The 16,352-nt window shown below is 42.3% G+C and overlaps 1 protein-coding gene across 1 annotated transcript in view; it reads right to left on the reverse strand.

Moving 5' to 3' along the window:
- LOC109865854 (cadherin-23) overlaps positions 1-16,352 on the reverse strand; it is a 555,430-nt gene that overhangs the window by 323,948 nt on the left and 215,130 nt on the right. The window contains exon 10 of the mRNA XM_031799369.1: positions 201-279. Within this exon, the coding sequence (XP_031655229.1) occupies positions 201-279 (79 nt within the window). The remainder of the gene's footprint in view (positions 1-200; positions 280-16,352) is intronic.

A 16,352-nucleotide genomic window follows, 5' to 3' on the forward strand; every position in this document is an offset into this window, starting at 1 on the left:
CATTGTAATATCTCAGCAAAGGCCTGCAGACATGAAACAAAGAACACTGTGCTTCTGATAGTATTGTATGTTGTATGATCTGGTATGGTCAGTTAAACTCTAAAAGCAATGTTTAGTTTACAACCCTAACACCCAATAATAAGCAGTGAGTGAGTGTGTGAGTGTGATGGGGATTGATTAACTAATTGATTGTGACAGACCTGAGATGATGGTGTAGCCGATGCCTCTCGGTCTCCCCAGATCCTGGTCAATGGCTCTTATCTTGCGCACCTCATAGCCCTGTGGACATACACACATAGGAAAAAAGAGGTTTAGAGCACTTATTATCTTGTAGACACTATAGTAAGCACAACTTCTCATCCCCTTAGACTCTGCCACACCAAGACACTCCTCAGACACACACACACACACCTACACACCTACCTACCTACCTACCTACCTATCGTTTCAAAACTCTCCAGCTGAGCAGATGAGGTTGCAACTCATGAAAAAAAAGTAGAGAATGAGAAAGAGAGAGAGAGAGAGGGGTGAAGAAAAATAAGCTATTTGAAAAGTATTTGATCCGCAGTGTTCTCGGCCTCCGCGCCTCAATCCGACAAGGTGGCGGTGCTTAAAAACATCTCGCCATCCCTCTCTCTCTTTCTCCCTTTCCTTCTCTCTCACATTCTCTCTCGCTACCTTTGCTAAGCCGACCAGAAAACACCCCCCCCCCCCTCTTCTCTCTCCATCCCTCTCTCCCTCTCTGCCTCCCATTGATCCAGCAAATTGTGTCTGAGGCATGTTTATGCTCCAATTCTGCCAAAGCATCTTTTGTCATTGACTAATTACAGCAGAATCAATTAAAGGTATTTTAGATTGGAGCGATCACTACCAGAGACAGAGGGAAGAGAGATGGAGATGGGAGAGGGTAGGTAGAGACGGAGAGAGAAAGTGAGCGAGAGAGAGATGGAGAGAGCTGAAGTAATATGAGCAATATTCTCCTGCTGTCCACACAAGTGAATCATGTTCAATCAACCGGCATTTAAACCCCCTACCCTTCACCCTCTCTCACCATTCCTCCCTCCCTCTCAGCTCTCACCTCCTCTCCTCTCTGTTTCTGTTTCCCTTATCCTTGTACAATGCTACCTTACACCCTCCCCACCCCCACCACCCCAAAATACTCCCCCTCTCCCACTCCCTCTCTCTTTCCTTTCAGCTCACCAGTTTGACAGCCAAATTGTCTTTGTCCCAGAAAGGGTTTAAATGGCATCTCTGACAACACAAATCCATAACAGCCAAAAAATCTGTCCCTATGCTGTTCTTTGACAAATACGTTTCAATCTCAACCGGCCATCAAAGTTTTGTATGGATGTTTTACGGAACGAGAGAGACAGAAAGGGATAGAGGGAGAGAGAGGGACAGGGAGAGATGGAAGGAGTGAGAGATAGAGAGAAAACAAGAGAGCTGGAGAGAGGGAAAAAGAAAGACAAGGAGAGGGAGGGATGGCATTTGAAAAATGACCTATGACAGGGCTACGTGTTTGATATCTGTTTACGTGAAAATGTCACCAGCCTTGAGGATAGTTGACACCCACTCAGTCAGTCAAGCCCGGTGGCTTATCACAGGCAAACACTAGCAAACTGAAAATAACAGATGCCTGTTAGAATATGATCTGAGGGCAGGAGTGGTGTGTATAGCACATTTACAGTATCGTGGCACTAACCATGCCTTGCAAAAGTATTCATCTCCCTTCACGTTTTTCCTATGTTGTTGCATTACAACTTGTAATTTAAATGGATTTTTATTTGGATTTCATGTGACATATACAAAATAGTCCAAAGTGAAATGAAAAAAAATTACTTGTTTCAAGAAATTCACGGAGAAGTGGAGCATGCATATGTATTCACCTCCTTTGCTAAGAAGCCCCAATATAAGATTTGGTGCAACTAATTACCTTCAGAAGTCACATTTAAATAAAGTCCACCTGTGTGCAATCTGTGTCACATGATCTCAGTATATAAACTCAGCAAAGAAAATGAGAAATGTCACTTTTTCAGGACCCTGTCATTCAAAGATAATTCGTAAAAATCCTAATAGATCTTCATTTTTATCTTCATTTTTATAAAAAAAATTAAAATAAGATGGCAAAGCAATGCAGACGTGTTTTGTTGTACTCTCGTGTACTTTGTATTTTTCGGCTTTTTTCAATTTTATTTTCAATCTCTTTTCCATTTTTAAATTAAATATACCTTCCGGTAACCTGCCTCACCCAATGTGATACGGAACTGCTATTTTTTTTAACCTTATAGCCAGAACCTCCATCAGAGGCTAGCCCATCAGCAGTTAACCAGATAATTATCTACCAGCTATTTAGTCATTGTTAGCCACTGCTGGCAGCCTTTACCTTCCGCACAGACACCAGCTCTTTTTTTAGCCTGGATAATACTTTCCAGCTGTTTTCTCCACTACAACGCCGAACTCCCACCGTAAACCCTGGACCATTACTCCTGATCATCACAGCTAGCTAGCTGCCATCGAGTGACCCAGCCCCGAAGCTAGCCCTGAGCCAGGCCCACCTCCCGGCGTACTCAGTGGTCACCCGGACTCTCCCCAAACACGGCTAGACACCGGTTCCCTGCCGTAAGCTCTGGACCTTTGCATCGGATCATTGCTGCTAGCTAGCTGCTACTGAGTGGCTATAGCAGCTAATGCCCTTGCCCCGGCGCTAGCACCAGTTAACTGCGAGTCACGCGCATCTCCCGGCTAGCAAACAAAATTACTACAACTACAATACCTCTTTCACCATCTGGCTTGGACCTTTTGACGACATGCTGCCCCGCCATACTACCACAACTGGTCTGCCGACGAAACTCCATCCGCTGTGCCTTCAACCCGGCCTTTGCCGGACGTCGGAGCAGACGCTTCTACTTACCTCGGCCTGCTAACTTTAAACGCTGTGTCTCCCCCATTCTAGCGTAGTAACAACTACTCTTCGGCTTCCCATCTCCATCTATTGCTGTTCACTGGACCCTATGATCAGTTGGCTACATAGCTGATGCCTGCTGGACTGTTCATTAATCACGGTACTCCATTTTGTTTACATTTGTTTATCTGTCGGGCCCTGCCGTGAACTCAGGCCCTGTGTGTAGTTAACCGACCCTCTTTACCCACTCATCGCCATTTAACCTGTTGTTGTTGTCTTAGCTGATTAGCTATTGTTGTCTTAGATAGCTCTCCCAATCAACACCTGTGATTGCTTTATACCTCACTTTTTGTCTCTCTCAAATGTCAATATGCCTTGTATACTGTTTAGGATATTTATCATTGTTTTAGTTTACTCCGGAGCCCCTAGTCCCAGTCAACATGCCTCAGATACCTCCTTTGTCCCACCTCCCACACATGACGTGACCTCACCCAGCATAACTAGTGCCAATCTCTCTTATCATCAACCGATGCCTGGGTTTAGCTCCACTGTACTCGCACCCCACCATACCCCTGTCTGTACATTATGACCTGAATCTATTCTACCACACCCAGAAATCTGCTCCTTTTATTCTCTGTCCCCAATGCACTAGACGACCAGTTTTGATAGCCTTTAGCCGTACCCTCATCCTACTCCTCCTCTGTTCCTCGGGTGATGTGGAGATTAACCCAGGCCCCGCGTGTCCCCAGGCACTCTCATTTGTTGACTTCTGTAACCAAAAAACCTGTGGTTTCATGCAGGTTAACATAAGAAGCCTCCTCCCTGAAATTGTTTTATTCACTGCTCTAGCACACTCTGTCAACCCGGATGTCATAGTCGTGTCCGAATCCTGGCTCAGGAAGACCACCAAAAACCCTGAAATTTACATCCCTAACTATAACATTTTCCGACAAGATAGAACTTCCAAAGGGGGCGGTGATGCAATCTACTGCAGAGATAGCCTGCAGAGTTCTGTCTTACTATCCAGGTCTGTACCCAACAATTTGAGCTTCTACTTTTAAAAATGTACCTTTCCAGAAACAAGTCTCTCACCATTGCTGCTTGCTATAGACCACCCTCTGCCCTCAGCTGTGCCCTGGACACCATATGGGAACTGATTGCCCCATCTATCTTCAGGCAGTGGAAATGTTTTTTGGGGATTCAGTTAATTTGCATGGCAAAGAGGGACTTTGCAATTATTTGCAATTCATCTAATCACTCTTCATAACATTCTGGATTATTTGCAAATTGCCAACATACAAACTGAGGCAGCAGACTTTGTGAAAATTTATATTTGTCATTCTCAAACCTTTTGGCCACAACTGTACAAGTCTCTGCTAGGTAAAGCTCCGCCTTAACTCAGCTCACTGGTCACCATAGCAGCACCCACCCGTAGCACACGCTTCAACAGGTATATCTCACTGGTCAACCCCAAAGCTAATTCCTCCTTTGGCTGCCTTTCCTTCCAGTTCTCTGCTGCCAATGACTGGAATGAACTGCAAAAATGACTGAAGCTGGAAGCCATATCTGTTTAACATAACATATTTAAAATAATTCATCTCCCTTGAGGATCTGTATGGACAATTTGCACATTTGGATCAAAATTACTGTTAATTAATTTCATCACTCCTTTAGAATGTCTTTGCCCATGGGGGAAAAAATGCAGTTTCTTATACTGGCATCATTCACAAGTGAAAATATATAATTCACAAGTGAAAGGCTAATATTGTCACCCATCAGATTATTCTTGATTTAATCTTGTCTTTACATATACTAAATAATATATGTGTGAAATTTGTTTTGATTTAGAATGGACCATTATCATGCACCTGTCTCGAAACAGGGGCAGCGGGAAAAAATACATAATCTTGATGCATTTAAATAGCGAATGGAGGACGCTTTTCCCGTGGTTGAGTTTCATGCCAGCCATGTTGTAAAGATAAACAATGTGCTTAATATTAGGAAAGTTGAGAAATAAATATAGATGGCCTAGCCTATAGAAAGCTGATGGGATCCTCCTCTTTTTATTATTGGCCATCACTCTGTTTTCTAGCGCTGTTGCATAACCTATAGAAATGTTGCGCAACATGAGCTCATGGGCTCTAAAGAAGTGCTGGATTAGATTTTCGAATACATTTGCATTGATGTCAGAGTGATTGGGACAATAGAGTGCTGAGTACCAGGCAGTTAGCAAGTTTGGTAGGCTACTAATTGTAATGGCTGCTTCCAACTCAAACCCTCAAACACCTAGATGCCCTGCTCACTCTCCAGATCCCAATCACCTGAATTCTAATCACCTGTTCACACACTATTTAGTTCAGTTCTTTGCACCCCATCACTGTGAGGTATTGTTTGTTTTGTGACACACGTCTTACAGAGCTCTGTTTTTCCCTGTGATTTTTTCTATGAGTTTTTGCCTGCTTCACAAACGATGCCTTTTGCCTATTCCCTTTCTGTACTTTAGCCTATCAGATTTCCTGTTATCTACCTATTGCCTGATATCCCGGACTACATTATTGGTCTTTCCCTGCCTGTACTGTTGCCCTTTTGGACCCCTGTGTATGACCTGCTACATGCCTCCTCATGTGGTCCTTTGCAATGAACACCTGCTGCGCCCTGCGCTTGGAACCAGCACTCTGTCTCCCCTCGTGTTCATTTCACGAATGACCATCAGCAGCATCAAAGATTGGAGAAGCCTATTTACCGTGACTAAACGGACACATGGAATTTGACTGCCTTCATGACTCATAACCACCAGTGTGGAGTTAATAGTCACCGCAACAGCCCTAGTGGTGGATCTTGGATGATTTGAGGCTATTTTGCTTATACATTTTTGCCACAAGTGGATCTTCCAGCAAGCCAATAACCCCAAGCACACATCAAAATACAGAAATAAATGGTTAAATTGACCACAAAATCTAAATATTGAAACGGCCATCACTGACTCTGGATTTGAACCCCATTGAAACCCTGTGGTTAGAATTGAAGGATATCAAAATATTGAAAGATTCTGTAAGGAGGAATGGTCTAAGACCCCTCCCAATGTGTTCTCCAATCTCATATAACATTTTTAGGAAAAGTCTCAATGTCATTATCTTTTTTTTTGGGGGGGGGGGGGGGGGTGTAAGAGCTACTGTAAGAGCTACTGGTTGTGCAGGATTTAGTTCCAACTCTATTCTAAACACGTCTAATTTGACTAATCAGCTACTACTCCGGACTTTGATCAGCTGAATCAGGTGTGTTAGTGTAGGGTGTAGAAAAAGCCAAACCCACCCAGTAGCTCTTCATGAAGACAGAACTCTGTTAGCCACACTTTCTCTCTGCCCGCCCCCCTTTCTCTCTCTCTCCCTCCCTTCTTCCTCAACCCTCTTTCACTTACTCTCTCTTTCTCCCACATACCTTATTTCTTCCTCTTCTCTCTCTCCTTCGTCTCTTCCCACTACCGCTCCCCCTGACCTTCGTTGTGACAGCTGATTTATCGGAGAGTTGGGGAGACACCAGGCGTCGCCTCAGTCATACCCAGTTAATATGCATTGAAATTTAGCACTTGACATTTCACTACCGCACCGCATAGATGGTACTAGGAGAGCAAGGAGAGCAGCGCAATTAGAAAGGGGACAGAGAGGGGGACTGAGGAAGACAAGATGAAGGGGGAGTGAGGGAGGGGACAGAAATAGGGGGAGTAAGAGAAGGCAAGAGAGAGGGATGGGGTAGTGCAGTTAGAGAGGAGAGAGGTCTCCCAAATTGACTCTGGATTTTCAGACATTGCCAAAATATATGTGATAAAGTAACTATTTGTCCACACTGCCTCCAACACGTAGCGGATATTTCTTTGTTAATTTTATCAGGTTTATCAGGGATCATACAAAGACGATGTAGTACATTGAGTTGGAACTCCATTGTTTGATTGTAGTAGCTTTATATTGTGTTTTCCATACATTCCCCCAACCCTACCATGAGTTCTTAAGATTATCTAAAGATAATATTGGAATGTTAATGATATTGTGATAAAAGTTTGAAACAGTCCCAATGTTTTCCCCCTGATAAAGTAATTCGGCTCAGTAATTCTTTGTAACAATCCTTTTTTAGCAATCCATTTTTTTACTCTGCATTGCTGGGAATTGGCTCGGGAGTAAGCGTTTCCTGACAAAGTCTACACTTCTTGTATTCGGCGCAAGTGACCAAAATTGTATTTCATTTTTTATTAGAATTGCCTTACTTGAATGTACCTATAAACATTTCTTTGGGATAAAATTTATTTCTCCTAGACTTCTTGAAATTATTTAAGAATTGAGCCTTTCAACATTTGAGACTCTAGGAAGCAGGACGGAGGGCAGGGTTGTGGAATGTAGGTGAGTGTCTAGGAATGTCATTAATCAGTTTATATTGGTGTTGAACGTCAATGTATGAGTGATAATTTGATTTGGTTTAATGCTCACAACAGAAATAGGGTCTGCTGTAAAGTGTAGACAACGTAAAGGCATTGTAGCACAATATTGATTCTCAATTTTAAGCCATGACAAATCCATTGGTTGTTGTATCCATGATGCCATGTGGTTAAGTTGCTCTGCCCAGAAATACAATTTAAGGTTAGGAAGGCCAAGCCTACCCAATAATTTGGACAGCTGCAGTTTTTATAACTCATACAAGCCTTCTTATTCTGCCCAAAAAATAGAGGAAGCATTGAAAACAGATAAAGCAGTCTTGGTAAGATATTCATTTTCACTGGAGAGACCCGACCTGCATCTAGATCTTCAGTGATTTGACTAATCACAGGGGGAAGGAGTAGTTCAAAGCATATAGTTTCCCATAGTCTGACGTAACATTAACAGCCAAGTAGCGTATGCTCGTATCAGTCCACTTAAATGCGTAGTTGCCTTTGATGCTTGAGTTTTCAGCACAAATGACATCATTGCAATAGTTTCAGTAACGTAAATGTTACAGCCTGATGTAGCACCATATTCACCCATTCATTTAAATATATTTGGAATTGTTGTCTCAGCCTCTGTGGCATCATCTGCATATAGAGATATATTGTGTTCTTTTGGCCCCACCTGCAGACCATGAATGTTTATCGCACTTTGAATAGCTTTCGTCAGAGTTTCTATACTAAGGGCAAATAAATCTCCTTGACGATTTCCACGTTGTAGCAAAAAAGAATGCAACATATCCCCATTTGTTCCAACATGATTTTGGACTTTCATATATCAACTCTATTTCAAAAAGCGCTCCCCAAAACCAAACTAATTTAATGTTGCTAACAGAAAAAAAGTGTCACTTTTGTTGTTGGGTATAACTTTCTGCAAATGTCAATAAACCCCTTGGCAAGATGTAACTTTGCCCAGTACAGTTCTGATAGAGAGTATATTGTTCAGCTGCATCCTTTTTCAGTTGCAGTGCAAGAAGTTTCCCTGGTTTGTCTCCCTGAGTATAGGCCTAGTATAGAACCCTCAGCTTTATAAGTAAGAAGCGTAATAAGCTCAACTGAATTAGTGTTCCTTGTTTCGTTTGTCTTTCCTCTAATGGGAAGATTTCTCTCTAAATCTTCTCTTGTTTTTTTATACATACTTTTTTGAACGGATATGAAGAGGTTATAATTTGACTCCTAAAATAAGCCTAGGCACTCTCCAATAAAAGTGGCGGGCTGATACCTTCCGTTGATTTAAATTTACAAAAATGTTCAGCTTAAATAACCTTTTGAAAACAAGTTTCTCCAAGAAGAGAAGCATTTAGCCTCCACCTGTATGTACCAGGAAGTCAATCGTTTAACTTTAGTTTTAGGGATACAGCACTATGATACGAGATGGTAATGTTATTAATAATACAGTTTTCTACCTGATGAGCTAAGATCTGAGGGATAAGAAAAAAGTCAATCCTAGAGTAAGTGCCATAGGGATTAGATGTTGGGTGTAATTTTTAATGTTGGGTGTAACTTTCTGCCAAATGTAATAAACCCCTGTTCTTCACAGAGAAATGTAACTGCTCTAGACATTTTGAATATGGGACCATTTTATATCCATGTGTGGATATAAAATGCAATTAAAGTCACCTCCAACTACACAATGTGTATTTGACTGCTTTGCGATCTCTAAGAAACATCTATTCATAAATTGTGGGGAATCATAATTTGGTGCATATACTGTATATTAGCAAAAGTTAAATGAATGCCAAATAATGGGCACTGAATAATAACAAACTGACCCTCTGAATGAGTTACCTTATTTTTCAATGTAAAAGACGTCAGGAGAGAAAAAAGTTGGACCTACCCATTCCCATTTAAGCTTTTTGTGCTCGTTATCTGATAAGTGAGTCTCCTGGAGGAGAGCGATGTCACAATCCATTTGTTTTAGCTGTGTCAATATTGCTTTCCATTTGACCACATGTATAAGCACTTCACATTATAAATCTGAATGTTATTAAGTGACGTCATTGTCAGTATAAAGTGTAAATATCAATCACGACAGTCCTATATTTGAATGCACCTTTTCCTTGTACCCATAACTGCAGAAAGAAATGCTATTTTGTTTCTCAACAAACAAAACAGAGCAACAAACACACAGAGGAACAACAAGAAAATCAACACTAAAGGAGACTGAACAGTGAAATTAAAAGAAGAACACAGGGTGGTGTTGTGTTCTTTGTCCTCATCTTGTCGTGTCCTGTATATATATATATATTTACAACTTTTTTCACATACATTTTATTTTTATTTTCCATCAACTCATCTTCAAAACACTCTCCTGCAACCCGCCTCACCAATTTATATTTATAAAAAAGTATTATTTACCTCAAATCTGTAATCCTCCAAGAAGCTAGCCAGAAACTCCAAGAAGCTAGCCTGAAACTAGCCAGAAGCTAGCCAGAAGCTAATCCAGAAGCTAATCAGAAGCTAGTTCAGAAGCTAGTTTGCTCCTTTACTGGCAAATCGTTAGTATTCAGCTAACCACGGTTTGTGGTCATCAGCTATCCTTTAGCTCAAAAATCTATCGCCAGTTCTGTACGGCGCAGCGCGGCTCGGAACGGAACATACCGGACCAATTTTTCTCTCCATGTCCCTGGATTTCGACTGCTCTCTGGACATTCATACCCAGATCTCACAGCTAGCTAGCTGCTATCCGTGTGACTATCGGCCTTCGTCGATTCCGGAGCAAACATCAATTATTCCGGAGCTAGCCAGCTCCGTCAATCACTCCTGAGTTCCATCAATCACTCCTGGGCTGCAGTCACCTATCCGGACCCGTTTTACTGCCTACGCGGAGCCCCACCGGGCCTTCACAACTGGACTGCCGACGTTATCTACCCGAAGGAGATCCGGCTGGCTCCTCCGTCGCGACATTACCTGAACGCCCATATGCGGCCTGCTAACCGTTAGCTGTCTTACCAGCTGCTATCTGAATAGACAATCGGACAATTTATTTATTTTTATTATTATTATGTTTTCTTCTTGGGCCTCTATAACTATATCTTCTTGTTTTTATTTTTGTTGTTGTTGTGTGATTGGATTAATCCCCTCTACCACACGGAACCCCACTAATCTACTGACGGAACGCAAGAGGTGGCTAACAACAGACCTCCATCCTATGCTAGCTTGCTACCGATGGCCTGGCTAGCTTTCTAAATCACCAACCAACCTCTCCACTCACTGGACCCTTTTGATCACTCGACTAAGCATGCCTCTCCTTAATGTCAATATGTCTTGTCCATTGCTGTTCTGGTTAGTGTTTATTGGCTTATTTCACTGTAGAGCCTCTAGTCCTGCTCACTATACCTTATCCAACCTATTAGTTCCACCACCCACACATGCAATGACATCTCCTGGTTTCAATGATGTTTCTAGAGACAATATCTCTCTCTTCATCACTCAATACCTAGGTTTAACTCCACTGTATTCACATCCTACCATACATTTGTCTGTACATTATACCTTGATGCTATTTTATCGCCCCCAGAAACCTCCTTTTACTCTATGTTCCAGACGTTCTAGACGACCAATTCTCATAGCTTTTAGCCGTACCCTTATTCTACTCCTCCTATGTTCCTCTGGCGATGTAGAGGTGAATCCAGGCCCTGCAGTGCCTAGCTCCACTCCTATTCCCCAGGCGCTCTCTTTTGACGACTTCTGTAACCGTAATAGCCTTGGTTTCATGCATGTTAACATTAGAAGCCTCCTCCCTAAGTTTGTTCTATTCACTGCTTTAGCACACTCTGCCAACCCGGATGTTCTAGCTGTGTCTGAATGTCCTACTATCCAGGTCTGTACCCAAACAATTTGAACTTCTACTTTTAAAAATCCACCTCTCTAAAAACAAGTCTCTCACCGTTGCCGCCTGCTATAGACCACCCTCTGCCCCCAGCTGTGCTCTGGACACCATATGTGAACTGATTGCCCCCCATCTATCTTCAGAGTTCGTGCTGCTAGGCGACCTAAACTGGAACATGCTTAACACCCAGCCATCCTACAATCTAAACTTGATGCCCTCAATCTCACACAAATAATCAATGAACCTACCAGGTACCTCCCCAAAGCCTTAAACACGGGCACCCTCATAGATATCATCCTAACCAACTTCCCCTCTAAATACACCTCTGCTGTCTTCAACCAAGATCTCAGCGATCACTGCCTCATTGCCTGCATCCGTAATGGGTCAGCGGTCAAACGACCTCCACTCATCACTGTAAAACGCTCCCTGAAACACTTCTGCGAGCAGGCCTTTCTAATCGACCTGGCCGGGGTATCCTGGAAGGATATTGATCTCATCCCGTCTGTAGAGGATGCCTGGATATTTTTTTTAAATGCCTTCCTAACCATCTTAAATAAACATGCCCCATTCAAGAAATTTAGAACCAGGAACAGATATAGCCCTTGGTTCTCCCCAGAACTGACTGCCCTTAACCAACACAAAAACATCCTATGGCGTTCTGCATTAGCATCGAACAGCCCCCGTGATATGCAGCTGTTCAGGGAAGCTAGAAACCATTATACACAGGCAGTTAGAAAAGCCAAGGCTAGCTTTTTCAAGCAGAAATTTGCTTCCTGCAACACTAACTCAAAAAAGTTCTGGGACACTGTAAAGTCCATGGAGAATAAGAACACCTCCTCCCAGCTGCCCACTGCACTGAAGATAGGAAACACTGTCACCACTGATAAATCCATCATAATTGAGAATTTCAACAAGCATTTTTCTACGGCTGGCCATGCTTTCCACCTGGCTACTCCTACCCCGGACAACAGCACTGCACCCCCAACAGCAACTCGCCCAAGCCTTCCCCATTTCTCCTTCTCCCAAATCCATTCAGCTGATGTTCTGAAAGAGCTGCAAAATCTGGACCCCTACAAATCAGCCGGGGCTAGACAATCTGGACCCTTTCTTTCTAAAATTATCTGCCGAAATTGTTGCCACCCCTATTACTAGCCTGTTCAACCTCTCTTTCGTGTCGTCTGAGATTCCCAAAGATTGGAAAGCAGCTGCGGTCATCCCCCTCTTCAAAGGGGGGGGACACTCTTGACCCAAACTGCTACAGACCTATATCTATCCTACTGTGCCTTTGTAAGGTCTTCGAAAGCCAAGACAACAAACAGATTACCGACCATTTCGAATCTCACCATACCTTCTCTGCTATGAAATCTGGTTTCAGAGCTGGTCATGGGTGCACCTCAGCCACGCTCAAGGTCCTAAACGATATCTTAACCGCCATCGAGAAGAAACATTACTGTGCAGCCGTATTCATTGATCTGGCCAAGGCTTTCGACTCTGTCAATCACCACATCCTCATCGGCAGACTCGACAGCCTTGGTTTCTCAAATGATTGCCTCGCCTGGTTCACCAACTACTTCTCTGATAGAGTTCAGTGTGTCAAATCGGAGGGTCTGCTGTCCGGACCTCTGGCAGTCTCTATGGGGGTGCCACAGGGTTCAATTCTTGGACCGACTCTCTTCTCTGTATACATCAATGAGGTCGCTCTTGCTGCTGGTGAGTCCCTGATCCACCTCTACGCAGACGACACCATTCTGTATACTTCCGGCCCTTCTTTGGACACTGTGTTAACAACCCTCCAGGCAAGCTTCAATGCCATACAACTCTCCTTCCGTGGCCTCCAATTGCTCTTAAATACAAGTAAAACTAAATGCATGCTCTTCAACCGATCGCTACCTGCACCTACCCGCCTGTCCAACATCACTACTCTGGACGGCTCTGACTTAGAATACGTGGACAACTACAAATACTTAGGTGTCTGGTTAGACTGTAAACTCTCCTTCCAGACCCATATCAAAAATCTCCAATCCAAAGTTAAATCTAGAATTGGCTTCCTATTTCACAACAAAGTATCCTTCACTCATGCTGCCAAACATACCCTTGTAAAACTGACCATCCTACCAATCCTCGACTTTGGCGATGTCATTTACAAAATAGCCTCCAATACCCTACTCAACAAATTGGATGCAGTCTATCACAGTGCAATCCGTTTTATCAGCAAAGCCCCATATACTACCCACCATTGCGACCTGTACGCTCTCGTTGGCTGGCCCTCGCTTCATACTCGTCGCCAAACCCACTGGCTCCATGTCATCTACAAGACCCTGCTAGGTAAAGTCCCCCCTTATCTCAGCTCACTGGTCACCATAGCATCTCCCACCTGTAGCACACGCTCCAGCAGGTATATCTCTCTAGTCACCCCCAAAACCAATTCTTTCTTTGGCCGCCTCTCCTTCCAGTTCTCTGCTGCCAATGACTGGAACGAACTACAAAAATCTCTGAAACTGGAAACACTTATCTCCCTCACTAGCTTTAAGCACCAACTGTCAGAGCAGCTCACAGATTACTGCACCTGTACATAGCCCACCTATAATTTAGCCCAAACAACTACCTCTTTCCCAACTGTATTTAATTTTTATTTATTTATTTATTTTGCTCCTTTGCACCCCATTATTTTTATTTCTACTTTGCACATTCTTCCATTGCAAAACTACCATTCCAGTGTTTTACTTCCTATATTGTATTTACTTTGCCACCATGGCCTTTTTTGCCTTTACCTCCCTTCTCACCTCATTTGCTCACATTGTATATAGACTTGTTTATACTGTATTATTGACTGTATGTTTGTTTTACTCCATGTGTAACTCTGTGTCGTTGTATCTGTCGAACTGCTTTGCTTTATCTTGGCCAGGTCGCAATTGTAAATGAGAACTTGTTCTCAACTTGCCTACCTGGTTAAATAAAGGTAAAATAAATAAATAAAATAAAATAAAATAAAAACAAAGGGGGGATCCTCACAACACTCAGTAGAGGGGCAAATGTGGAAATAAAGTGACATTTCAGGCTATATTATAGCATATCTGACTTCAAATTCCACTTCAGCGAACTATCGTTTCAGGGTAGCCAGGATGCAAAACAAAAAAGAGAGTAGCCCGTAAATGGACCTGCATGGATGAAACATTCAATACACTCATATATAGCCAATAGCATATTAAATGTTGTTCTAACTCATATAATATTATAAGAAAATGTATAATAATATGCAGGCAGGCAAAGTGACACTCATTCCAAAGCAGGTTGTCCTAAACAGTACATTTTAAATGTTGGAAATTAAATGTAATCCAAAAGCATTGCCTAAATCAGTAAATAATAATCAATAAAGGGTCAGCAATTTTAGGATACTATTTACCGTAACCTACACTTGGGTAGCCTATATGGAATTGCCATGAAATAACGTAAAAATATGTCTCTTTACTCTATAGCACAGAGAAAAGGGAAATGATGAAAGTAGGCTGTACCGTTTTTTTCTAGTTTGAATAAAATACCATCCAGACAAGCTGTAGGTTACAGATTGCTGAATAAGTCCAGCAATAAGGTCCCAAATATTAGCATAAACCCAAATAGTTTCTAGTCCTTATGAACAAGGGGTCACTTTAGTAGTCAATGTGGATTGGAAAATGTTCCGCGGTAGATTTATGCTACTGCTTGGGCCTTGAGTCCTTCTGACTGGCCCAACAGTTTGCCACATACTGTACTGTAGTCTGTATATTTTTTGGACCCTTTCCTCAAATCTGGAAGGTGGTGTAATCCCAACGCAGCGCAGGAAGGACTCTGCATCAGGCACAGCAGATGTGGGTCTTGCTCTCATGGGTGACACGCAGCTTCGCAGGGAACATCAGAGAGTATGTGATGTTTTGGCTGCCAATTCTCAATTGATCACATTATAATCTTTTATTTTCTGCAACAGCTCAGCAGTATAGTTTCATGTCTAACGTTTCAAATAATAGCCATTGAAGATAGATGTGCGTTTGTCCTTGTAGAATGTTCTCCCTTGGTTTATCGACAGCTGCATTATCTCTTTCATTTAAAAGCGCCTGATGATAGTGCTTGACCTCTGTGTTTCCTTCACTCCGGGCCTGCTCTAAGGTGCAGGCGTGACTCTGTGGGCCTTCTCAATGACCAGAGGTGTAAAAGCCTCGATTTCCAAAACCTCGCTCAGCATCTTGTCCATGAATGTAGACATTTTCTGCCCCCTTTCTGCATTGGTTTCGACCACAAACATGAGATGAACCTCCACCATCTCGGTCTCTGTTTCAGCTGTAATGGCAATCTCTAACACCTTGAGGAGTTGGGGGTCGGTGAACGGCTTAACCACGGTGAAAATATATTCTGTTTGATGCTGTGTTTCTCTTGAATACTTATCCTTACTCATTGCCAGTCCGATTTAAAGGTCAAATATGTACTTTTAACTTGTGAAAGTTAATTTAGGCAGAAATTCACAGCCTTCCCCCCAGAATACCAAAACCAAACATAACTATGTAATCGGTAGCTTATCAATAGTTTGTTGATAGTAGGAAAATGTATTTCCAAATACATTCTAAAATACATTAAATGATTGCACATTTTGCTGTGTTACAGCCTGAATTCAAATTATATATAAAAACAATTCTCTACACAAAACACCCCATAGTGAGGACATTTAAAAAAAAATGTTTTTGCAAATGTATTGAAAATGAAATACAGAAATAGCTAATTTACTTAAGTATTCATACCTCTGAGTCAATACTTTGTAGAAGCACCTAAGTCTGGATTCTGCAACATTTGCCCATTATTCTTTTCAAAATTATTCAAGCTCTGTCAAATTGGTTGTTGATCATTGCTAGACAACTATTTCCAGGTCATGACATAGATTTTCAAGTAGATTTAAGTCAAACATTTTACTCAACCACTCAGGAACATACACTGTCTTCTTGGTAAGCAACTCCAGTGTAGATTTGTCCTGTGTTTTAGAGTATTGTCCTGCTCAAATGTGAATGAATCTCCCAGTGTCTGGTGGAAAGCAGACTGAACCAGACTTTACTTTTTTTTATCCTGAAAAACTCCCCAGTACATAATGATAACAAGCATACCAATAACATGATGCAACCACCACTCTG

The sequence above is a fragment of the Oncorhynchus kisutch genome, linkage group LG20 (assembly GCF_002021735.2).
Source record: "Oncorhynchus kisutch isolate 150728-3 linkage group LG20, Okis_V2, whole genome shotgun sequence".
NCBI classification, from domain to species: domain Eukaryota; kingdom Metazoa; phylum Chordata; class Actinopteri; order Salmoniformes; family Salmonidae; genus Oncorhynchus; species Oncorhynchus kisutch.